We start from the raw sequence: 17,661 nt of genomic DNA, 5'->3' as shown, positions 1-17,661 counted from the left end.
TTAATCCCAAATGAAGAAAATCTTACTGATTATTAGCAAGTTCTTCATGTCACTGAGCAAAAGATGGAATAGTAAGCAAAAGCAAAACCAAGTGACACCCAGGAAGGGAGAGTAGGGGAATCAGCTTCCTTGGTTTTCACAGAGGTGTGGCAAATAGTACAGGGCAGTACATAGTATCCTGTCAGGATAGATGTCTAGGGCTGTCACAGGAGAGGCTACCGAGATTATTAAGAACCTTACAACATGCATATCCCCTTTGTTCTTCTGTCTCTAGAAGTTTATTCTTAAAATATAGGCTGTGGATACTGACACACACACACAAGCTGTATTTTGGATTTTATACAGCAGGGACCATCCTAGACACACAGGAAGCGGCCCATCCTAGATACACATGAAGTGGCTCATATGTTCCAGAAACCATCCTGAGTGTAAATAGAGGAGCCGTCATGGGCCAGTCTCTTGTGTCATGTGCTTATTGTCTGGTTTTTACTGTACTTTTGTGATATAATCAGTATCACATTCCGCAGATTATTAAACTAGTGCTGGGAGGGAAGCAAAGGTGTTAGAACTGATGATATCGCCATAGTGGTGGCTCACACCTTTAATCCCTGCTGGGAGGCAGAGGCTGGTAGATCTCTGAGTTCATCAGCCTGGTCTACAGAGTGAGCTCCAGGACAGCCAGGGCCACACAGTGAAACTCTGCCTGAACATCCAGAGTGGGGGGGAAGGGGGGAGGGGCGGGGGTAAAACTAACTAGGAACATCAAACATGGATGGATTGTGTAATAATCTGTTATGTATCTACAGGGGAAAATACTGTGCAGTCAATAAAATCCTTGAGCAGCATAATGACATTAGAATATGTTCTTGATATGTGCATGCACACACTAAAGATCATGTCTTGTTATATGTGTGGTCCAATAATTTGTAGAATCCCCAAACCATATAATTTCAAAAACGTTCCTGAAGTGGGAACATTTTTATAATATAGCAAGGCTCTGAAAAGGATTCTAAAATTATGTATATTTTTTTGGTTCACCTTGTCTTTCAGACCAGATTTTGTTTTCTTTGTAAATTTTCCTTTTTGCCTGTGAAATGTGGCCTCTATTCTGCTTCCAATAGTGAATCATGGGAAAACAGCCTCATACATGTGACCTTGGCTGCTTCTCTGAGTCATTGGTATGATGGCTGCTCCAGAAGAGTTTACCCCCTAGAGTACCGCTTCTCAACCTGTGGCTTGTGACCCCTTCACGGGGGTCACTTAAGATCATCTGAGAGGCCTCTCTAAGACCACCAGATAGCACAGATATTTGCGTTATGATTCACAACAATAACGAAATCCAATTGTAAGGATGCAACAAGAAAATAGTTTTATGGTCGGGCGGGGAGGCCACCATAGCGTGAGGATCTGTATTAAAGGGTCTCAGCGTTAGGCAGGTTAAGAGCTGCTGCTTTAGAGACTGCAGTGCTCATCCCCAGGTCCTGCCTGGGTCAGCTTAATGGCAAACAGTTACTGATGGGATCATTTGGAATTAACATAGACACAAAAGAGCTAAACTAGGGTTTCCTGCTACATTCTGTAGTTTTTAGAGACTCCAGATCCAAACCGATGTATTCTTGGAAGGTGTTATTAGTGGTTTAAGGGAGGTTTAAAATACCACCTTCCTACATAACTGGTAATAGGTTATTTAAATAGTGACTCTGCTTCCCAGAATTTCTAAGTGATAATAGACATTTTATCCTGATGACCGCCAGGGAACCTTCAAATTCTGCCTGTGAAACCAAAAAAGAGATCAGAATACACACACATGATCGGGTAACATGATAGTGAGCTCATGTCTGTCCCAACTGAGTTTTCATATAAAAGAGAATTGGGATATGCGGTCAATCAGACAGTTCTTAAAAGGTCCGGGTAAACTCTACAAAAAAAGGTAGCCACTGCTGAAGTAGTTCCAGGAGTTCCATGAATACTCAAGTGTTGGTTAGACTTGTCATTCACATCTGTGGCTTTCACTTCTTGGAACAGAAGAGCTGCCAAACAGCGGCAGCCAGGATAGGCACCAATTACACGCCTGGTTTCATTCAGTTTCTTGCCGTTACTTTTGGTTGAAGTGGACTGATCCAAACCTACAGAATAAGTGACTCAGCCTAGAACCTCACAGATGTGTGCATGACCTCACAGCATCCCCTCTCTCCATGCCTGACACCCTCCTCAGTATCCATAATAAACTAGGTCTTGAGCTGTTTTGAAGCTGCTGTTTCTAATATTTTTCTTTCTAAAAGACAAAATCGCATGCCCTTCCTTGCTGATGATGTGTAAGCAGGCTTTTGACAGGAAGGCATATCTGACAGTATGGTTTCAAGAGTGGCCAGGGCCTCCTCTTTCAAACTTTGCAGCATGTGCTGTGTGGTGCTGACACTGTCCTCCAGACAACATAAACACTGGCTGTCAGGAGGCTGCCGGCTTTGACAGCCCAGAACATAGGAGGCTCCTGCACGTAGCTGCCTGCCACTGCCTGAGGAGAGAGAAAGTGAGAGGAGATGAGGTTATAAACCCAGCAGATAGCATATACACTCCAGAGCACATTTATGCTGTTCTCATCTAGTACTTAGGGGTATTAGCTTATTCTCATTTGTCGTGCCCTCTGGTCTTCTTTAAGCAATTTTTACCATGCAATATATGCGTAAGATACAATTGGAAAACATTGACATGGTATAGCCTGGGGTCCCCAAACACATATGGGGGGCTGAGATGAGACACTGCCAAGGCGAGATGCCCATAGGCAAGCAACTGATATTGCCTGTTTTGCCTCCTTTGGGTATGGATAAAGCTTCTCTTTTCAAAGTTAGCCAGAGGTGTGGCTGCTGAGCACAGCCTTGAAAGACGGACTTTTATACAAACCCTTAGCCCACACTGCACTCAGGTCTGGTAGGGATGCTGGCCCCTGGGTGGGTTGGGAATGGTGTTCTGTGAGAACTTCCCACGAGGAGATCTTTGTCAGGACCACCTAAGCTTTTCAGAGACAGTGATGTCAGACCTCAGAAGGATGGGGCTTTGATCGCTTCCCATGATGTTCCTGGACTTCTAGGTAGGGCCAGCAATTTCCTTCCTCTCTTTCATGCAGTGCCAAGCCAGATGGGAGACAGCAGTACACCTCTGTCATGGCACTGCATTGGGCTCTTGGTTTTGAAAACTCAAGAACTACTCTTGTTAATCGTGCTAGAACACAGAAGAGTTTTACTGTCTCTACATCTATGAGAAGTGGGTAACTCCCACCTATCACCTTTCCTCACCAGGAGATAAGCTGTGTGAGTGTCCTTGAGTAGGCAGAAGCAATGGATGGTGGGTAGGTAAGAAAGGCACTACTCTTGTCAAGTAGTCTAACTGTACAAATAAACAGTAATCTGGTCAAACACCTTAAGACTTTCCAGAGACATTTTGTCCTGTTGGAGTGATGGTCCGTAATTATGAAAGAAATGTAGAGGGTAGTTTATTATAATGCCCAGAAGGTTCTGGAAAACTGGAGGGGCTGAAGGACAACCAGCCAATTCGGATTATCGGTAAGATTGTTTTATAACAGGAAGACATGTCTGTGAGAAGTGATCGTCTAAATATACAGTGAATAAACTGGTTTTACCGGCATGACAGGCTTCGATCTGAGACCTGAAAGGTTTAGTCCCGCCTTATGTGCATTGAGGTGCTCGCTCTGTGACAAGAGACAGTTGTAAATCTGTGTTTCATAATGTTAATGTGTTTACATCTGTTGTGTTTGAACTCTGCAGTTAAATATATTAATTTGCAGTCCTGATATTCTTAGAAGTAAAAGGATTATGCATGAAATCAACTGTAGCAGTGTTTTAAAGGTGCATTCTCTTCATATATATATATATATATATATATTTTTTTTTTTTTTTCATTCAGACAGTTGAGGATTCAGGAATCTTCCTCTAGTGAGAGGCCCTAAGGTAGTATTTTTCCATGTGTCAGAAAGAAATCAATAGGTCCCTTCATGAGCTTTCTCTCCTCAGGAAGGCAAAGGCTAGAAGAATGCAGTGCTTTATGGAGTCTGGGAGAAGGTTATGTGTGCGATCAAGTTGTTTTTCCTTCCCTTTGGTTCGGCTTTTCTGACTCAAAAATTCATGGCCTCTTTGCTCAGAAAAGGCGTGAGCTAGCGTGTCTTGAAGACCACACACTGAAAGTTCGACTACCTTTGAGTAGACTCAGATGTGGATGTAGCTGTTGGTTCAGTGCAGTTGTTAAGAGCTGACCATGACTGAGAGAAATGTATACATTTACCAGTGTCACTTCTTGCTAAGATGTTACTGGTTTTGCATTCCTCAAGGGAAAGTGATTTTACCAAGTTAATTTATGAGGGACCAAAAGCTATCAAAATGTATTTAGTGACAATTCCTGCATATCAATTCCCTTCCTCCCTTGCTTAACTCTGAAATAGTGAAAATATTGGAGTTACAGGGCAGGCTATGAGCTGTGTATCATTGCTTAGTGTTAAACCTCTAGCCTAATATTTTGAAGTAGAATTGTTTAACTCAAAGTCATATGCATCTTCTTCATGCCTCTGGCCTGCTTTCTCACCCCGACATACACCCCTGCTTAAAATGGAGAAAAGAAAATATGCTTTTCTCTCCCACTGTAGATTGGTGGATGCTGCAGCCTCACCGTGTTCTGCATACGGGACAACAGACTGACCCGAATACCTTCAGAAGTGTCACAGGCCATGGAACTTCACGTCCTCGATGTGGCAGGGAACAGGTAAGGAAGGAGACAGATCCACATCCAGTCCCAGTCTTTGCGTGCCTCTCTGTAGCTGCGCCTTGGCCCTATCTTTCTGAGGGCTATACTGCTTTACTGAACCATCACAGGGTTAGAGAATTCTGCACGGGGACCAAACTAGTACAGCCAGTGGACCTGGACTATTTCAGAGCAGAGCCCTTCCTGAATGGTGGTGCATCTAAAAGACCCAGAAAGCAGGCCAGAGACCTTGCCGTAGTTTTATAGGTGTTTAAGTCACAGTGGGCCTTAGAGAGTCTTTATCTGTAAGAAAAGCTTACATCAGGGTTCATATATATGAGGCGCGACAGAGTTTCAGTATGTTCTTGGGCCATCCTCCTCACCCCAGCCTCCCAAGAGGCCATGAAGAGTCACATACCACCCAACCTGGCTGAATTCTAAACACGAGTCTTGATATTCTGTCCTAGTCAACTTCCTGAATTTGTAAATAAAGTTGTGCATGTAGGGACAGGGACATGGGTATGGGGAGAGGCTCTATAATGTCCACGTGATTCAGAATCCAGACGGCAGTTAGAACCAGGTGGCGTCACCATGACACAGCGTCCCCACTCTGGGCCTGAGCAGGCTGGCCTTTCTTCAGGGACTCCCTCTCCCAACCCTGCCTTGTTCTTCAGCCTGCTCTTCACTCTCTCTCCTGTTTCCCCTTCGGATCTCTGTGAAGAGCTTTCCTGTGGTGATCATCGGTTGGCGTGTATGTGCGTCACCCTTCTGACTCTGCGCCATTGTGTCACCTGTCCCGTCACAGCATCTAGCACAGTGGGCGGCTGGTAAATGCTTGACTCAACCAAGTGGTTTGCAGAATGAGCAGCTTGGTATTGAAACGTGTGTTATAGTCTTCATTGCTAACAGAGATTTAAAAAACTGCCTTTGAAAGTGATAGGGCTAGATCAACAGTAATGCATTAATCTGGAGAAAGCTGACTTTACTTGGCAGAGGCCCACAATGTGAAAAGTGCTGGAGGACTCGCTCCCACGTCTGATTAGCTGGTCACTTAGGTCAGGCACAAGCCTCCACTCTTTGTCCCTTGCAATGGACCCGCAGACAACTGGGTTAAATGAGCTGTAATGGAGGTGAGCCGTGGCTTTAAAGGTCACTGCTCTGGAGAAGTCTCGGTTGACTGGAAACTCAGGGTGATTTGTACTGAACCTCGGTTTCTGCTGTCTGCTCACTGCAGCCTTTGCATCGTGAGGAGGGTCACTGTTCTATCCAGCTGCTTCCTCCTCTTTGCAGCCCAGGAAACTCAGGAACTCTGAACACTTCCCTGGTCCTTGACCATGAATTTGCTCTCTCAATTCTTGAGCAGAAAGATGACTCTGACTTTTAAAACTGTTTCCTATGAGTAGGGCATTCATTATCCAGTTCTCAGAAGAAATGGGACTTAATCTTGTGTCATGCTTGGGTTGCGTGGAGACACACATTTAAGAGTTGAGGTACACAGTCATCATCTGAGTCAGTCAAATGTGCCATTTTGTCCACCCATATATAAATTCGTAGCTAGATTCTCAACCTTTAAAAGTGTTTAATCACTACTTGTTGTAAAATTTCGGTAGCAAAACCAATAATAATAGTCAGACTACCATGTCAGTGTTGAGACTTGCAGAACTATCATGGGGGGAATGACTGAAGTCGTAGCCTCTGCTCTCAGCATATACAGGCAGTGCTAGCCGCTGGGACTGCCTGCTCCTGTAGGAGCTTGCTGTAACGGACCTGATAGGATGTGTGACACAGGGGTAGAATACCATGTAGGAACCACTCCCCCCGCACCCCCTCCCCCTGCCCTGTGGCAGGGACAGGAAGTGTCCTTTATCTTCAGCTACTCTTGGACACGGGATAGAATTTCTTAACGCTTACTAACCTCTCTGCCTAGAACTACTCACCAGGAACACACAGTAGGGTAGATATGTGGGGCTCTTGCTTCAATGTAAATAATACCAAGTACTAGAAACAGTGCCTGTATGTGTGTGTGCGTGTGTGTGTGTGTGTGTGTGTGTGTGTGTGTGTGTGTGCATACACAAATGTCCTAATAAAACAGTTTAAACATCTTTCAACTGGACTATTAAGTCATCAAAAATGAGTTGTTGGGGTTTTATTTTTTTGCATTCAAATGAAGACTCATGATTCTGACTGAAAAGCCAGTGCTGAATGGTGTTGCACTGTTTTGTTTCTTGTCTTCTAAAACAAAACCGTATTGGTGCACTAGCCCAGACGATGGCCGGCAGTCCTCCTGTCAGTAGGCAGTGGCAGAGACCTGCAGGGTATGGGGCTTTCATTTGACATATTTCGCTACTTTTTTTCTCGTCGCTTCTGTTCTAACCTTTTATACACTTCAGACTTTTTTATCTAGTAAAAACCGCTTGAAACTAGGAAATCCACTTGGAAGTAGCAAACAGATGAGACGTTAAAGTGGAGCAGCGCTCACCCATTGGCTGACGTTGGGTAACACTGTTGGCCAGCACTCACACTGGGCTCTTGAATACCTTTGGCAAAGCGGTTGGTTGCTGTAATATTCCTGAGGCATGGAAGGTCACTTGAGGCTGGCGTTGGTCACAGTTTGTTTGCTCTCGTCCTTGCCCATCGGCGTAAACCAGTAAACACCAGCCTTTTATTTCTGGGGCGTGTGGTGCTGAATAGAACACAGCGTTGTGTGGAAGGGAGACCATGGCTTCCTGTGCTGGTTCCACTTACTCAGTGGCACAGAGAAGTGGCTCCCCTGGAAAGCTGGGTATTTATAACATTTTCTGACATCTAGTGAGGCCATCTTCCTGAGGGAAGCAGAGGAGTGTGTGTGTCTACAAGGAGCAGGCCACAGCCAGGCCAGAGTAGGGGCTTGGCCGGGCCAGCAGAGAGTGTGCAGACGGAGAAGGGACAGGAGCACTGTGGGGAACATTTCTGTACTGAGCCGTTGAGAATGGCGGGTCTGTGGTGTGGACTTAGTCAGCAGCATCTGTGTTGGAGCTGGCTGGCACTTGGGCTGTTTGCAGGGAAGCCAGTGTTTCAGATAACTCGTTAATGTGAGCTGGAATACGATTATAAGGTCCACTGTTGGAGAGTCTAGTAATTTATTTCGGCTTTTATCACCCACTTGTCATCCGTGGAAGCTGTTATTTGTTGGTGATATTTTTAGCCTTCCGATTGCCTTTGGCGGTGCTCACTGGGAAGCCGGTGATTGCTCTGAGGTACTGGGGGGAGCAGATTGTCTGTTTTGTGCCAATTTTCAAGTCTTGATTTTTTTTTTCCCTCCCTTGTGCAGTTGTGAATAAGAACAGCAGATTTTCTGACTGATGTTTTTGGGCAACACTTGGGTTTCTTTTCTTTTTTCTTTTTCTTTTTCTTTTTTTTTTTTTAACAGTTTAGAGGATATTATTTGCTTAACTCCTATTTTAAAAGAAACGGTAAGTATTCAGACCATTTCATGTCTGTAATAGAAAGGTGTTTTCATCTGTGATGCTTGAGCTGTGTGTCCATGTGTCTACCTATGTTTGTGCTGCTGGAGTCAAACCCCGACCACTGAGCTGTGTCCTTGGTCCTGTATTCACATGTGTGTTTGTGCGTGTGCGAGTGTGTGTGCGTGTGCGCACGTACCTCTGTCACAGTGCCTGCCCTCTCCAAAAAACTGTCTTTGCTTTCTTTGAATTTGAATGTGTATACAACAGATTTGTTACAAAGAGAAATGGTTTTGGGGTAGCATGAGAGGTTTCGCGTGCGGCTCACCGTAAGAGCAAACACTTCTAAGTGTCGTAAGGAGGGGGCTGAGACAAGCTGTCTCCCCTCAGATCCTCCAGAGGTCCTCGTATTGGTATGAGCTCTTCACTACAGAGTTATGAGTGGGACCGTTCGTGAAGTATTATCTTAGTTAGGCTTCTCCTGAACTGGTGGAGGCCACAGCCGAAAGCAGTGTGGGGAAGAAAGCTGTAACTGGGGCAAGCCAAGGCAGGGGGACCTGGAGGCAGGCAGTGAAGCAGAAGCCATGGAGGAGTGCTGCTTATTGGCTTGCTCCCTCTGGCTTGTTCAGTTTGCTTTCTTATACATCCTAAGGCCACGTGCCGGGGGTGGCACCACCCATAATGAATTGGGCCCATCCGCATCAATCATTCATCAAGAAAATGCCCTACAGACTTGCCTATATACAATTTGGGTGGAAGTAGTTTCTCAATTGTGGTTTCTTTTCTCAGGTAACTCTAGCTTATGTCAAGTGAACTGAAAAAAACAAACAGACAAACAAAATATAAACAAAAAACCAACCACGACAATTGACTCCCTTATCTGCTTGATACACAAACATATCACTTTTCAACTGTAACCTTTCCTTTCTTGTTCATACCCCTAATTCATATTAATAACATAAAACATAAGCAACATTAAAACCACTTTAAAAATTCAAACTCTGTTAAAGTATTTTCTTTAGAATATTTCAAACCTCTCAACTGTGGACTCCTAAAAAATAAAATAAAATAACCACATACCTTTTTGCTCCAAGAGGAGAAAACTAGGGCACAGTCACATCAAATCAAAGTAAAACCCAAGTTCAGAAGTATAGCCAGCTCCATGTCTGATGTCTGGGACTTGTGGTCTTCTTGGCTCCAAAGGGAGCTTCATTTCTTCAGCTCTGTCCGTCATTGGTAGCAAACACAGCTTGTCTCCTACGTTCAGACCAACTTCACTCCACAGCTACTGCTGTCCGTTGTGGCTTGGCCCTGGCGTCTCCAGTGTGTTGAGGATGCACCTTCAACAGTGGCCTCCTGGCCTCTCTAGGGATTCTGATTCTGCCTTTCCCATGACCCCTTCAGCCCTAGGGTCTGTACCGTGATTGAAGCTCTGCCTTCAACACTTAGTATCACCTTTGAGACTCTTAGTCACTGTCAAGGTTAGCGGCCAGCATCACACGCAGCCTTGTCCCACTCTGGTTGGTGACTTTTATGCACTGAGTGTTAATCCTGAGATTCTGTGGGGAAAAATCCAATTCTACCATTTTGAGCCATGTTTGGAGTAAGCTTTATTAAATGCTAACCAAGATGGACTTTGGTCAGGACCACCCTCTGAAACTTACACACACACTGCAGGTTGCTTATAAAGACAAAAGCCATAGGCCACCGTAATTTCCCATGAGGCTTTGTTATTTTCTAAAAACTACAAGTCCTGGTTCTTGGGCTGGTGCAGCATACAAGTTGATTTTGTGTGTTACATGACCCCGGGGAAATATTCCCGGAAGTCCTTATCCCAGTGCTGCTAGTCTCTTAATCAGTGCCTGCTGGCTGGGTTTATGTCAACTTGACAGAAGCCAGGGTCATTTGGGAAGAGGCAACCACAACTGAGACAATGCCTCCATCAGATTGATTTCTGAGAAGCCCTGTAGGACATTTTTTTAATGGTTGATGTGGGAGGGCCCAGCCACTCCTGGGCTGGTGTTTATGGGTGTATGAGAAAGCAGGCCTGGGGAGGGGGCGCTGGAGAGGTGGCTACGTGGTTAAGAGCACTAGCTGCTCTTCTAGAGGCCCTGAGTTCAATTCCCATGGTGGCTCACAGCCGTCTGTAATGGGATCTGATTCCCTCTTCTGGTATACTTGGAAACAGAGTACTTGTGTATATATAAAATAAATAAATGAACCTTTGAAGGAGAGACAAGAGGTGTGGGGGTGGGGGGAGAAGCAGGCAGGCTGGGGAAGCCGGTGAGCCTCTGCATCAGTTCCCGCCTCAAGCTTCCTGCCGTGAGGCCCTACCCTGACTTCCCTGGGTGATGAGCTGTGATGTGGAAGCACAGTAAGCAGGCCTTCCTCTCCAAATTGCTCTTGGTCCTGGTGTTTCATCACAGCAATAGAAACCCTAAGTAGAATAACAGCTCGTTTCTCAGCTCCACCCAACCAGCATCATTGTTCCCCTAAAACAAAGGTTTCGTTCCAATAGTACTAGTCTTTTTTGTTAATCATTCCTGAGCCTTCAGCCTACCTGACAGACTCTTAAGTAGTCATACCTTACCTATGGTCCCAGTAAAGTCTTTGCTTCCCTCTGAAACTTTTCAAGCCAGGTCTCAGTTGTCTGCCCTGCAGTATCTTCCAATATTGCACTGAATCATAAGTACTTATGTCATCATCCCCTGCCCAAAGTTCCATACACTTTCACAGTCTTGCCCAAAATGGCATGGTCATGTGTCTGTCACAGGACTAAACCATAACCCTGGTACAAATGTCCATATTAGGTATATTTTTTTATTTGATATTTTTTATTTACGTGTCAAATATTATTCCCTTTCCAGGTTTCCCGTCCATAAACCCCCACCAATCCTCCTCCTCCTCCTCCTTCTGTGAGGGTGTTCCCCTACTCACCTACCCCTTCCTGCCTCCCCACCCTGACATTCCCTTACACTGGGGCATCGAGCCTTGGCAGGACCAAGGGCTTCTCCTCCGATTGGTGCCCAACAAGGCCATCCTCTGCTACATATGCAGCTGGAGCCATGGGTCTGTCCATGTGTACTCTTTGGATGGTGGTTTAGTCGCTGGGAGCTCTGATTGGTTAGTATTGTTGTTCTTATGGGGTTACAAGGCCCTTCAGCTCCTTCAGTCCTTTCTCTAACTCCTCCATTAGGGACCCCGTTCTCAGTTCAATGGTTGTCTGTGAGCGTTCGCCTCTGTATTTGTCGTGCTCTGGCAGAGCCTCTCAGGAGACAGCTCTATCAGGCTCCTGTCAGCATGCACTTCTTGGCATCAGCAATAATGTCTGGGTTTGGTGTTTGTATATGAGATGGATCTCCAGGTGGGGCAGTCTCCGGATGGCCTTTTCTTCAGTCTCTGCTCCAAGCTTTGTCTCTGTATTTTTTCCTATGAATATTTTTGTTCCCCTTTCTAAGAAGGACTGAAACATCCACACTTTGGTCATCCTTCTTGAGCTTCATGTGGTTTGTGGACTGTATCTTGGTAATCCAAGCTTTTGGGCTAATATCCACTTATCAGTGAATGCATACCATGTGTTTTTTGTGATTGGGTTGCCTCAGTCAGGATGATATTTTATTGCTGTGATAGACAACCATGACCAAAGCAGGTTATAAAGGAAAGGGTGTGCGTCAGTTTACTCTCTCAGGTTACTTTTGTGAGATACACTTTTGATGGTTGCAGTCTCCCAAATCTTGGTGCAAGCACAAATATACACCTAATATTCCAGTGTCGCATTTCAAATTTTAAAGTGTTTTCGTATGGATTCTGTCATCTGAAGTAAAATAATTTGATGGGAATGCTAATTATCACTTGAGTGATTCTGAAAACTAGGAGCGAAGGCCAAAGTTTAAATGGAGCCCTGAAATGATGTCCCCAGAGATGGCGGTTTCAGGAGGGCTCTGTGTTTGTGTCTCTGCTGCAGCTTGATTCCTTGCCTCTTTCACTGTCTCCTTCCTGCCATTCCTGGGGACTCCCAGCAGCCAACCAGTGGGGCTGCAGCCCTGGGCAGTGGTAAGAACCGTGTCTGAGGCTCCTATTTCCTTCCATTTGTGTTGAGAGGAGTCAGTTCCCGGCTTTTCTGGTTGTGATCTCTCTTGTTCTACGTCAGGTTACACCATCTGCCCTTATCGCTGACCACCCTGAAGTTAAAGGCCCTGTGGTTATCTGACAACCAGTCCCAGCCTCTCCTCACGTTCCAGACAGACGTAGACCACACCACCGGGGAGAAGATTTTAACGTGTGTCTTACTTCCTCAGATGCCTTCTGAGCCCATCTGCCAAGGTGACTTTATCTTGGGGACATCGAGCTGGGACTAATGATGGCCCACAGGGCCTATTCCTCCCAAGTGTGCTTGCATTTTGTTCCATTTGCCCAACTAGAGCAAGGTGAAGCAGTTGTGTGGCGACTTTGGAAGGGTCCCCTAGGTCTTTTAGGAAAGGATCACTCGTGTCTGCTTATTATGTCTGAAATTCTGGAAGCAACCCTTTGGTTTGGAATTACACACATAAGGGTAAAAGCGTAGTGCTCATCAAAGGGGTGGCTTGTTAAAATCCAAACGGATACAGGAGGATTCCCAGTTAACACCTTTGGCCCAGTATCTTTAAGCCAGTGAGTTACTTTGAGTCATTGTATCTTTGTTTTGTAGATTTCGTGATTTAAAAAAAAAAAATCACAGAAACATGATGGTATGAATCCCTTGCTGAGAGATACAGGCTTGGTAGGAATATTGGAGCCCTCTTAGCTGGAACATTCCAAAATGACCCTGATAGTCTCAGCAAACTGTAATAGAATGTCACAAAGGAAAGTACCATCCCCCCTCGACTGCAACCACACCATCATAGGGGGAGAGGGGAAGGACACACACACACACACACACAGTGAAAAGACTCCACAAAAAAGCAAAACAAACAAAAAAACCAAAAAGAAAGAAACACACACACAAACAAAAAACACCCTTTAATGTATTTTAGCCTTCTGTAGTGAAACACTTCAGTGTCCCAGAGGATCTCAAACATAGTTCCATCGTAAGGGAGGGATTCCTCCCAAGCCTTGTCTTACATTTTAGTGGAGAGCAAAGGCTGGAGGTTGAAGTAGTGGTCTGCCCTCCTTATTCCTGGCACTGTGCGTCTCCATATGGATTCTGACCAGCCAGCCACTAAATTACAGTGTAGCCCTTCCCATGGCCAGCGTTCCCTGCTGATGTTGTCTTTGTTACTGCAGAGAGCCTGCCGCGCTGTGGTGCCATGGAGAGCCTGGTAAATGACATCGCTGAGGAAGCCTGGGATGACCACTCAGTCCACAGAGTTAGCGCTATCCGCTTTTTGGAAGATGAGAAGGATGAAGATGAAAACCAAACGGTATGGGGGTGGACACTTATCCCAGACCGACAGTGCAGCCCAACGAGGATTTATTTGCTTTGGTTTCGCATAGTATTTTTTTCTGTTTTGCCTTTTAACATCTGTGATTAAAATCAATCAAACAAACAAACAAACAAACAAACTAAAAACCAGAGTAACTCTCAAGGCACTGAGTCCTAACATTTGGATTGGGCAGCTTGAGCTGCTAATGCTGTTGCCTAAATAGTTTTTGCTGTTTTTACTTCCTTGTGAGAATTTCCCCTCATGTCCCACGCTTTCCTTTACAATTGGCAGTGCTTCCCTCTGGGTTCTGGCCTGTGTGGCCTGTCTTTCCTCTCCCACACCGCTCATGGCTGGGCTGTGTTCTCTCCATCCTGAGGCCATTGCGACTCAGCACAAGACATATCTCTTCTTGGCACACCAGGCTGCCGTGGTCTTTGGGTAGAGTTTTGCCATGTTGGTTGAACTATCTTGGCAAGCAAGCGTCCATTTAGAAATCAGGACTGTGTTTGAAGCCCACACTCTCTGGTCCCTATTTGAAAACGTCTCTCAGGCATTCCTTGTCTCAGCTTGATACTGGTTTGTATAGTTTCTGTTTTTTTTTTTTAAGGTTTTTATTTTCAATCATGTGTATACATGTGTGTTTAAGTATGAGTGTTGCCTGAAGAGGCTGCCAGATGCCCTGGTCCTGGCTGCAGCTAAGGCAGTTGTGATCTAGCCATCATGGGTGCTGGGTACTAAGCCTCAGGTCTTCTGAAGAGTAGTTATGTGCTCTTTACCACTGGACAGGGCTATTTCTCCAGCCCGTACACTGGATTTCTGAACTCTCTGTACCAATTGAGGTTTTCATAACAGTGCTTAGGGGCTGGGGTTTGCGGCCCCCCAGACTAAGACCACTTTAACATGATTATTGCTGTCTTTATTACTCCAGCTGCTACCAGCTGTCTGGTAGGCATATGTCTTAGAAGAGAGCAAGAGGGGAGCTAGGGATGACAGCATCAAAGTCAGCATTTCTTTAATGCTCACCACAGACAGTTCAGAGTGTGGTTATTTCAGTGGCGCTTTTACTGCCTCAGCAGTGCTCCCTGTTAAGCTGATGTGTTCCAGGAGAAGCCTTTGGGGAGATGTAAATCCTGCTTATGACCAAATGAGCATGGCGTATGTTAGCTAACAGGGAATGTACAAACTGCAGAGCCTACCGCTCACCTCTTAGCACTGTGGTCCTCATTAGAACACACACTTCATTAGAACAGTAAATGGCACACAGCAGTCAATCCCAGATGAAGTCCTCCTCACTGGCTTTCTCTTTCTCAGCCCCTGAGCCTGCAGGGGTAAGGGAAACCAGAGCTAACTTAGCGTAATGAAAGAGCATTAGGGCAAATTTATTTTAGGGTATATTTTTTATTTTTCTTCTCTATTCCATAGCTATATATAAATTTTGTTATTTTCCATGAACACGTAGAAACTTACTACCACTTTATACTAATATTTTAAAATGTATTCCTTTATTCTAAAAGTCATATGTTCAGTCATGACTATGAAGTGACTTTAATGTCCCGTGAACTCTGGGTGAGCAGCTCATGAACACGCACAGCTGTGAAGAAAGCTGTTTCCCCTGGAACTCGGATTTCTGAAGTTGTAAGATTTGTGTTGGAATGCTAATGCCTCAAAGCTGCATGCTTTGAAACAGTAATGGATAAAACCAAACACTCGGGCCTCTGTTTGTTTGCAGAGAACACTTCAGAGGCGAGCCACTCCACACCCAGGGGAATTAAAGAACATGAAAAAGACGGTGGAGAATTTACGGAATGACATGAATGCTGCCAAAGGACTGGATTCAAACAAAAATGAGGTCAACCACGCCACCGAGCGCGTGACGACGTCGGTGTAACAGTCACCTCCGAGTCTTACCTGCTGTGTCTTCCCTGCTGTAGAGATGCCCCGTGCACCTGAGGAGCCTCCTGCCTGCCGTCCTTGTGCCCACCATCACTCGTCAGGATGCTGCTCTCGCTTGCACCAAGTGCCTTATGCATCCCTCAGTCCATCAGCGTACCAGTAGCCTCCCATCCTGATTATGTTCAATGTTAGCTGTGCATACTAAGTAGAATACACTACTGTCAACATCTGACCTTCGTTTTTGTCTTGTGTTGGGGTTAGAGAGAGCAGGAAGGGGGATTCTGGCCCTCTTCCCTTCACTGAGTGCTGGACATTCTAAACCCACGTTCCTATGGACCTACCGATGAGAGGAAGCTTTATGTATGGGGGGGAAAGATACTTTTTTAACCTTTCTTGGCAGCTCAGATGGTGTAAATTTTAAAATTTTGTATAGGTATTTCATAACAAAAAATTATGTATTTCTTTGTTATTTTATCTTGAAGACGGTACATATTTTCGTATTTGTGCAGAACAACAAATTAGGCCCAAAGTATTCGTTTTTACCTGTACCATCCACTCTGTGCCTTATTGTAACCTGTCCTGTCACACCGGTTGTAAACAGTGGCATCGTGGAGCAGCAAGATGGGAGCACGGGTGTGGTCATTTTAAAGCGGTGTTTGGCATTTTAATCAGTAATGTGCTGGTTTGATTGTTAACCAAAAAGATGAATTTATCAGTGATTTGTAAGCTTCATCGAGTGATTTCTTCAAGAAGATGAACCAAAGGGTCAGACTCCTGATGCCTCATCTCGTACCCCCCCCTCGTCCTGACTCAGCCCGGCTGAGTGCAGCGTCGGACTGGACCTGCTCCCAAGGCATTGCCGCCTGTGTACGAGCACACAGCAGAAAAGCACAGAAAGACAAAACTGGTTCAGAGATGCGTGGATGCATAACTTCTGGATCACAGGAGAATGACTGTTGCTGAAGAAAGCTTTAAAAGTTTTATATCCAGATAAAAGACCACAATAAAGCAAAAATAACCCATACCATAATAGAAATGTTGCTATCTCTATACAAGTGCACTTTGATCTGTAAACAGTTTTAGTCAAAGCATAACAAGACACTGCTTCAAGATTTACTTTCAAATCTGCTAATTTAAGGGGTATGTTTTTCATGTGTTTTTGATGTTTTCTTTTTACATATGCTGTGACAAAAGAGAAAATGCAGAGTGCCAGTCACCGTGGTGTCTGGGGACATCATGGGGGAGTGGGAGGTGGGCTTCCCTGTGAAATAAACTCATCATGGACATTGGCCATAGCTTTTTAAAAGTTGTTACTTTGTGTGTTCAAAATGCTAGCCAAAAACTGAGTTCTTACACAGCGGACTTCTAGGCTTTAGCCAGTTAGTTTGAGTAACTCCTGATGAGAGTCTGGGTTCAAGTCATGGTTCCACACAGCGTAGAGCCCAGAACTGCCTTCAGTGTGGAGTCATCATTGTGAGTTGAGGCATCGGGACAGTTGCAGTCCTTGGAAACCTAGCAAATGCAATACCTTCTCTGTACATTCAGTGCATGTAGTCAGTATATGCCTGTGCATACACATGGTCAAAACATTGGAGGGCAAAGTACATGGCATTCAGCGGTTTTCAACTTTGCCTCCTATCCAGTGGGGACTAATTTTCTTTCCACCATTTCAAGGGTTTGACATATCCTGATTTTAAAACCTAGAAAATAGGTCTTGGCAATTCAAGGACTGATTCTATGCAGATAAACCGAGAATTTATTTAAGAGAGCTATTTTGACTCTGAAAAACTAACTGAACTTCTCAGTGTATTTAGTGGTGGTTTTCCTATAAAGGTCACCATTTGCCACTCAGTCTTATCTTGCTTGGCTTTGGTGAACAGATAGAAGCAGAGATAGAGACCCATGGAGAGTGGAGGAGGGGAGCTGGCTACTCTAGGAAATGTTTTCTGTTTTCTTTATGCCTTGGCCACATGTGTTCTTTGTTCTGATCTGAGTTTGGGGTTTGAGAGGCCTTGCTTCTTCCTCTCGATGGCTTATGTCGGCTGACTCTGTGGCGCTCTTAAACCTCAGGGTGGCAGGTCCAAACTTAGCCTCCACAGTGGAGTCAACAGCACCTCAACAGCCCCAGCCTGAGGATAGCCAGCCTTTCTAAGAAGGGGAAGGAAGTGAAAGCT

At 45.1% G+C, this 17,661-nt stretch overlaps 1 protein-coding gene across 1 annotated transcript in view; it reads left to right on the top strand.

The window, feature by feature from the left end:
- Lrrc1 (leucine rich repeat containing 1) overlaps positions 1 to 16,793 on the top strand; it is a 118,338-nt gene extending 101,545 nt beyond the window's left edge. The window contains exons 11-14 of the mRNA XM_032909372.1: positions 4,655 to 4,770; positions 12,343 to 12,515; positions 13,455 to 13,591; positions 15,324 to 16,793. Of these exons, the coding sequence (XP_032765263.1) occupies positions 4,655 to 4,770; positions 12,343 to 12,515; positions 13,455 to 13,591; positions 15,324 to 15,482 (585 nt within the window). The 3' untranslated portion in view covers positions 15,483 to 16,793. The remainder of the gene's footprint in view (positions 1 to 4,654; positions 4,771 to 12,342; positions 12,516 to 13,454; positions 13,592 to 15,323) is intronic.
- Positions 16,794 to 17,661: the final 868 nt, after the last annotated feature.

Source organism: Rattus rattus, chromosome 8 (assembly GCF_011064425.1).
Source record: "Rattus rattus isolate New Zealand chromosome 8, Rrattus_CSIRO_v1, whole genome shotgun sequence".
In the NCBI taxonomy this organism is placed as follows: Eukaryota; Metazoa; Chordata; class Mammalia; order Rodentia; family Muridae; genus Rattus; species Rattus rattus.
This window is presented reverse-complemented; position numbering and strand designations above follow the sequence as displayed.